We start from the raw sequence: 7865 nt of genomic DNA, 5'->3' as shown, positions 1-7865 counted from the left end.
ACAATTCTAAACTTGGTTAACTAACACTTCACTGAATGCTCTGTTTCTGACACAAAATCTCAAATCCAATTTAAAGCTCTCACTTTAGAAGTGATGCTCTATTGATCTTATGAAAAATATACCGTTATTTTTCCGTTAAAAACTATTTTATTTCCAATTTTGTGCGGTCAACTATTAGTTAGAGAATAATTATGAGCGAACAATACTTAAGCATTAAAATTGCCGATTTCAAATACTTGGGGAATAAATTGTCCGTATTCTCCATTAGTCAATGAATGATTCATGTCAACAACAACAAGAATATCTAGAAGACATGTAAAAGCACAGATGCAACTATTGTGGCTCCTCCGGCCCCTGACCACCGTTTCGCCGTCCCCCGCTCAGTCACCCCCGTTCTCTTCGCAACTGCGAAAACCAAATTGGGTTTAAAAGCCAACACTTAGGTCATTCATTACACAAAAATGCATGTCAGAAGAACACGGTCCAGATTCACCGATAACTACTCCAAACCAAACACTAAATACAGTAAACACCCACCATTTTCTCCGAGTTTCAAAAGCAAGTAACTAACTTTCAATACCAGAAACTTTGACTTATTACTTCTCTGAATCTCTCTCATACACAAGCAATCTAGGCAGACTTAGAGTTCCATGAAACATATAGAAACTATTCAATAGTCAATATACAATATCCAAAACCTTACATTCAATACTGCTTCACCAAAGCATTACATTAAAAGTAAAAAAAAACAATCTTTATATCAAATGATTAACAATATATATCTTATTATGCCTTACTTGGCAAGGTAGGTATACTCTGTTCATTCCTGAAGAAATTCCCCGGATCCACTGCTGTTTTAATCTTCACTAACCGATCAAAGTTTTTACCAAAATACATCCTTCCATACACCTCTCCTTCCTTGTAACTATTCTCCCCATGATCATTCACCCCAATATCGACATCACGGTAGTTCAAGTAAGCACCTCTAGGGTTCTTGCTCACAAAACCCGTCATGAAACTGTGAAGCACTTTGGCTTGGTTCAAGTAACCCTTCTCCAACTCCGGAGACGATTCTTTCCAGTTCACAGAGTACTGAATCTTGAAAAGCATGTTTCTATGCGGGAACGGTGTCGCGTCCTCAGCTATCTCCGCCATTCTTCCACCGTAGGGGTTGAAAACGAGCCCTATCTTCCCTAACTCAATCATCTTATTGAACAGAGACACGATCCCGCTTCTCGGAATCTCTGTCGCCACGTAGTCCGACTTCCTCTTCCCGGGGCTGGAGGAGTCGAGATTCCGATCGAGAAACACTTTAGGATCGGTCTGAGTGGCGTTGACGCGATTGTCCCACCATAGAGCAGACTGGAACCAAGTCATCTCCGTACAGTTTTCCTTCTTTAAAGCCAGCTCAGGAAGCTCCTTAGCCAGTAGCGAAACGACGTCGTCTGCTTTTCCCAAGTACAGAGCCACCACAGTGGCTCTAATCGTCTTCACCTTGTTCCTCGTCACCGGCTGAATCAGCATCCTCATGAACAGATTCTTGTCGGTTTTCGGACCAACGAACTGCCACTTGTGAACCATGTCCACCGCTCCGGCAGCCATTAACTGCTCCACCCGGAACACCGTCACGGTCGCCGGCACAGGCACGAGCTTGACCTTGTAACCCAAAACGACGCCGAAGCTTCCTCCTCCGCCGCCGGAGATAGCCCAGAAAAGATCTTCCCCCATCGCTTTCCGGTCCAAAACGGCACCGTTTACATCAACCATCTTCGCGTCGATGAAGTGATCGGCAGTCAATCCGAACTTCCTCAGCATGTTACCGTACCCAGCGCCGCTCAAGTGACCTCCGACACCAACCGTCGGACAAACTCCGGCAGGGAATCCGAGAGTCTTGCTTTTCTCCCAGATACGATAGTAAACCTCGCCGAGAGTGGCTCCGGCGGAGATCCAAGCCGTTTGATCGGCGAGATCGACGGAGACGTCGCGGAGGTTCGACAAGTCGAGGATGAAAAAGGGTTTGTCGGAGATGTAGGAGAGCCCGTCGTAGTCGTGGCCGCCGCTTCGGATCTTGAAGACGAAATCCAACGGCTTCGAGCAGAGGACGGCGGCGCTGACGTGGCTCTCGGAGAGAGGAGTGACGATGATGGTCGGTTTGGGAGTGGAGGATTTGTTGAATCTGGCATTGCGGATGTAAGCGCGGAGGACGGAGGTGTAAGAAGGATTGGTTTGAGAGAAGACGATTTTGGCGATTTGGGATTGCGGCGTTTTCGTCTTCTCCGAGAGGCATTTGAGGAAGGAGTCGTAGACTGAGTCTGAGGACATAGAGGGTTGAGAGAGAGTGGAGAGAGGTAGAGAGAGGAAGAGAAGAAAGAAACCGACACAGAGAGATGTTGGTCGTGTCGTGAGCATTGTGAAAAGTGGGGGAGATGCTGCTTTCTTGGATATCGTGTTGCTTTGTTCTGTGCACTTATCCGGTTTATTTATAACCGGTGGGAGAGAGAAGATATGTTATCGCAAGTTTTGGAAACTTTATTACGTTTGAACAAAAAAAGGAAAGTTTATTACAAGTGTTGAACAACAAAAAATAGTAGTTTGTATTTTAATTCGTTGGATAGCAAAAGTAAATAAAAGGAATTAGGGATATGATTAATTATAAATATTAACACTCATTTATTATTTTTCTTATAAATTAGTATAAATTTATTGTTAATAAATAAATTTGCAACCAATATTATAAGGATTCATGTGTGACTATTTATTGTATTTAATCATTATCTTAAAAGTTTGATGTACACTTTTATTAATTTATAGATTGAATAATAATTCATATTTTTTGAGATTATATTCCTAAAATTTAAGTGTAAAAAACATTGGCAATTTTTTCATTAAACCGTTGATAAAAGCAACCTCTACTACTATTTATTTTTTATTTAGACAGATTTTAACTAAATGGTACCACTGTTTAACTCTTACAGCTATACAATATTTTATTTTCTGCCATTTATCACCATTTAATCCAAAAAATAAGAGTTGTGTATATATATGTGCATGGATCCCATCACAGCCAATCAAAAAGTAAAAGATGAATCCGTCTCTAAATTTACACTTTCTTACCGGTTTCTACGATAAGCCGTTTGTTTCATTGAGTGTCCTTTTTCTTCTTCTTCGCTTGTTTTAGGGGAGAGTCAATGGTCAGTGTCGGTAGCTGGTTCCGATTGGTTTGTGGCTTTGTAGTGGAGGAAGGAAAAGTTCAAAGAGAAGACTTTAAACAACGTGGTCGTATCCACATCATCATCATTACTATTATTATTTTGATCGTATCCATATCATATATCGTCCTAACTAATTATATTCGATCAATCATTAATTTTGAGTATGTAACCATATGAATATATATAGCTTTTCTTTAAACCAAAATTAAAATGTATAAAGCTTTTCCATTGAATAAATGGCAAATCTCCAAAATAGCACATTTCTAAGTTAATATCACAAAAATAGCACTCAAAAACTAAAATGACCAAAATAGCACCTTTTTAAGTTTATCCTTTGAAAATTTTAATTTTTTTTATTTTTCAAAATTTGAAATCTTATCCCCAAAACCTCATTTCTCAACTCTAAACCCTAAACCCTAAACCCTAAACCCTAAACCCTAAACTCTAAACTCTAAACCCTAAACCTTAAATCCTAAACCCCACCCTTTAACTCTAAACCCTAAGTTTGTGACTTTTGATAAAACATTAAGTGCTATTTTTGTGACTTTTGACCTTGAGTGCTAGTTTGGGAACATAAACTTGATTTAGTGCTATTTTTGTCTTTTTCTCTTGAAGAAATCGTCTGCATTTTTAGTTTGTTTGCGTTTATTTCCTGGCAGTCTTACCAACATTATCGCATGGTCCTTACTGGGTTTTTAAGGGAAATGGTCCATTTAAATAATTCAACAGAAAATAAATCAGTGATTACTGATCCTTAAGTAGGTATTTTTGGCATCAATTTTTAAGTGGGGTGTTATAACACGTGTCAAGACGTGAACGGTTGTAATTTTTATTTTATTTTTTTATTTTCTTTCCTTCTGTCTTTTGTTTCGCCTCTTCGTATTCATCGAAGACGCATGCGATCGAAACGGCAACCGAAACAACGACCGACGACCACTCTCCTCAGGGCGTCTCCTCCGGCGTCTGTCGTGCTCTCCGTTAGAAGACCGCTCGAAACCACCACGAACGACGACTGTCTCGGTCAGCATCGTCTTGTCCGTCAGAAACCGATCGCAACCCACCACCGCCGCCGACTCTCTCGGTCCTCACCGTGTCTCCTCCGGATTGAAGATTCTCTCAGGTGTGTGGTGAACGCAGCAGTGGTGAAGACCCGTATCATTAAGGTAAGCCCCATCCATCGTCGATTCAATAATCGAAACATCTCTGCTTCTGCTTAATTAAGCTTGAATGGATATTATTTGTATGATTTAAGAGGGTAGATCTATTAGGTTTTCTTGGAGTATAGGCGATTAAGGATTTTAGTTTTAGGATATTATCTGCTTCTGCTTAGTTAAGCTTGAATGGATATTATTTGTTTCTGCTCTTGGTGTTTGATCGAAATTTTAGGCTTTACTAGTTCTTAACCAAGCAACATGACTGTGATGTTTGAACTCTTGGTGTTTGATCGAAATGGCTGTGATAATCTTAAGTCTTAACCAAGCAACATGACTGTGATGCTCTTGGTGTTTGATCGAAATTTAGTTCTTATCTGCTTCTGCTCTGTATTATAGCTCTGTATTTTAGCTTTTCTCATATCACTGGTGAAGGTATAGAACGTGACTGTGATGTTTGAACTCTATGGCAGGGACTTCTCGCACCCTTTGAGCTCTCGACTAAAGCTCCTCCTCCTGTATCGTCGTCAAGCAACCGGTACTTGTGATTCTCAGTGAGGTATGTCTACATTTTCATATCATTTTCTTGTAAGTTCTGAATTGCTTTTGTGTGGATGGGGCTTAGGTTAATAAATGCTTGTTAGAGTTAGGTTATGGTTAGTTAGTATGCGTGTGATCAATGCTTGCAACTGCTTTGGATGAATGGTTGTTTTGGTGTTAAATTAGGACTGTGAGAGGTAGTAATAAATATGTTTAGATAAATGTCTACTCATGTTTAAACTCAAATAGTAAAGGCGATTAAAAGACACATATATGCTTCTTCTCTTTTCATCTATTAAAGTCGGTGCCTTCTCCATTTCTTTTCGTCTTAACAAGATCTTCTTCTTCTCTGTTATCGTTTTGAAAACACCCACTATCTGCTTTATCTATTCTCTGAAAATTTAGGCTATGGATTCTATGAATCCATATAGTATGTCCTCCAATTTTGTTGACCTGTTGAACAGTCAACAAGATAGTGCCCTTCCTGAACCATGTCCACATGGTCCTTATGCGAGTTTTCCACCTGTTGTGGAGCTCTCTTCAACACAACCCCCGGTCTTTAGTACTGAAACCTCAAGCTTCTGTGAAGAATCACCTAGAGAGCGCAAAGAAAGAAAGAAATGGTCAGTGTCTGATGATCTCGTGCTCATCAGCGCATGGCTAAACACAAGTAAGGACCATGTGGTCGGCAATGAGCAGAAAGCATGTGCTTTCTGGTCACGCATTACGGTTTACTATGCAGCTAGTCCAAAGGTGGAAAGAGGTCAAAAGCGAGAGGCCATTCAGTGTAAGCAAAGGTGGCAGAAGATGAACGATCTTGTTTGCAAGTTCTGTGGCTCCTATGAGGCTGCAACAAGACCGAAAACAAGTGGTTAGAGCGAGAGTGATGTGGTTTAAATGGCACACCAATTCTTCTACAATGATCATAAGATTAGTTTAATCTTCACCATGCTTGGGAGGAGCTGAAAAACGACCAGAAATGGTGTGCCCTTGCGACTGCTAAGCTTGATGGACGACAATCATCAAGCGCTAAGAAGAGAAAGTGTGAGGATGGAGGGGAAGAGGCAAGCTCTCAAGCAACCACGAATGGTGATCACCCAGCCAAACGTCTTGTTGGTGTAAAGGCAGCGAAAGGAGGAGGTGGTAAGAGACCTATAGGTGATCAACTGAGTGCCTCAGAATTTCAGGGAATGTGGTCTCTCAAAGAGAAAAACTTGGCAGCTAAAGAGAGGCTTAAAAAGATGGGTCTGCTGGAGAGTCTCATTGCAAAGAAAGAGCCCCTATCTCAGTTTGAAGAAGCACTGAAGGAGAAGCTAATTACAGAGATGTTGGGTTAAATGTTTGTACTTGTGTCATGTTAAAAAAGTCGTGTCTTTGGAGTCTGTTTCATCGTCTGTTTCATTTTCTGTTTGATGTTATGTTTCATGTTCTTTTAATGTTTGAACTCTATGTGAAATTCGGTTAGTAAATGTGATATGTTCAATGCTTAGTTGAATGTGAAATGTTCAATGTTCAATGTTCAATGTGAAATGCTCGTATGCTTAGTTAATGTGAAATGTGAAATGTTCGTTTGTTTAGTTAATCTGAAATACGGTTACTTAACTTGTTTTGGTGTGTGTACTTGCAGAGTGAACAAGGAAATAAAGATGATCAAGAGAAGCCAAACACGAGATGGAAGTGAGGAGATGGAAGTCACATGTGATGTCCGTATGTATCACGAAATGGAAGTCACGAGATGGATCAGACGAGATGGAAGTCACGAGATGGAAGTATATGTGTCTCTTTCTATCACAAGATGTATATGTGTCTGTTTGTGTCACAAGATGTATATGTGTATGTTTGCAAAATCTATATAGTTTCAAACAAGTTTTTGTAATAAAGTCACAAGTTTCATACAAGTTTCAAACAATCAAGTTTCATACAAGTTTCTCCTTCTTCTTTACTTCAAACAATCACGTCTCCTTCTTCTTTACTTCAAACAATCACGCTTCAAACAAGTTTGTTTCTCACGTCTCCTTCTTCTTTACTTCAAACAATCACGCTTGAGACAAGTTTGTTTCTCACGTTTTCTCACGTCTCTTTCTCCTTGATCACAAAGCCTCATTCTCTCTTTTGTTTTTCTACAAAAGATCTGAAGCTTCATTCTCTTTTTTTTTTAATTCTACAAAAGAATCAAAATATCAATTATATGGCTTCTTCTTCGCATAACACTTCTGAGGGAGTCGATGATGAAAGGTTTGATCAATATTTTGATCAACCATTCGATAATTTAGCCATTAATTATGGTGATCAAGAAGAAAGGAAAAGAAGGAAAAAACGAGTTCATATCGAACAGAATCGTGAAGAAGGCAATATACGTTTATGGAATGATTATTTCAGTGAAACTCCAACATATCATGAAAATCTATTCCGACGACGATTTAAAATGAACAAGCCATTGTTCATTCGAATTGTTGATCGACTCTCCAATGAAGTTGAATTCTTTTGACAAAAGAGAGATGCTCTCAGAAGGCTAAGTCTCTCTCCACTTCAAAAGTGTACAGCAGCCATTCGTGTCTTGGCATATGGTTATGCGGCTGATGCTGTTGACGAATACCTCATACTCGGTGAAACCACTACAAGGTCATGTGTGGAACATTTTGTGGAAGGAATATTATATTTATTAGGCGATGAGTACCTGAGAAGACCAACACCGGCTGATCTTCAACGTCTACTTTATATTGGTGAGCAACGTGGCTTTCCCGGGATGATAAGGAGCATCGATTGTATGCATTGGAAATGGAAGAATTGTCCCACCGCTTGGAAAGGTCAATATTCACGTGGCTCGGGTAAACCTACAATAGTGTTAGAGGCGGTTGCTTCGTATGATTTATGGATATGGCATGCGTTTTTTGGACCTCCAGGTACCTTAAATGATATCAATGTTCTTGATCGCTCACCTGTTTTTGATGACATAATAAAA

At 39.9% G+C, this 7865-nt stretch overlaps 2 protein-coding genes across 2 annotated transcripts; one reads left to right on the top strand and one right to left on the bottom strand.

Annotated features, from left to right (window-relative positions):
* Nucleotides 1-203: 203 nt before the first annotated feature.
* LOC106308278 (reticuline oxidase-like protein) lies at nucleotides 204-2477 on the bottom strand. The gene is made up of 2 exons (XM_013745432.1): nucleotides 798-2477; nucleotides 204-405 (listed from the first exon to the last, which is right to left on the bottom strand). The coding sequence occupies exons 1-2, from the start codon at nucleotides 2407-2409 to the stop codon at nucleotides 305-307; spliced, it is 1713 nt and encodes a 570-aa protein (XP_013600886.1). The 5' UTR covers nucleotides 2410-2477; the 3' UTR covers nucleotides 204-304.
* Nucleotides 2478-4108: 1631 nt separating this feature from the next.
* LOC106330641 (glutathione S-transferase T3-like) lies at nucleotides 4109-6240 on the top strand. The gene is made up of 4 exons (XM_013769081.1): nucleotides 4109-4375; nucleotides 4837-4901; nucleotides 5368-5722; nucleotides 5839-6240. Exons 1-4 carry the CDS (start codon nucleotides 4109-4111, stop codon nucleotides 6238-6240), a joined length of 1089 nt encoding a protein of 362 aa, XP_013624535.1.
* Nucleotides 6241-7865: the final 1625 nt, after the last annotated feature.

The sequence above is a fragment of the Brassica oleracea genome, chromosome C1, assembly GCF_000695525.1.
Source record: "Brassica oleracea var. oleracea cultivar TO1000 chromosome C1, BOL, whole genome shotgun sequence".
NCBI lineage: Eukaryota > Viridiplantae > Streptophyta > Magnoliopsida > Brassicales > Brassicaceae > Brassica > Brassica oleracea.
The sequence above is the reverse complement of the archived record's forward strand: the minus strand, read 5'-3'. Positions and strand labels throughout refer to the sequence as shown.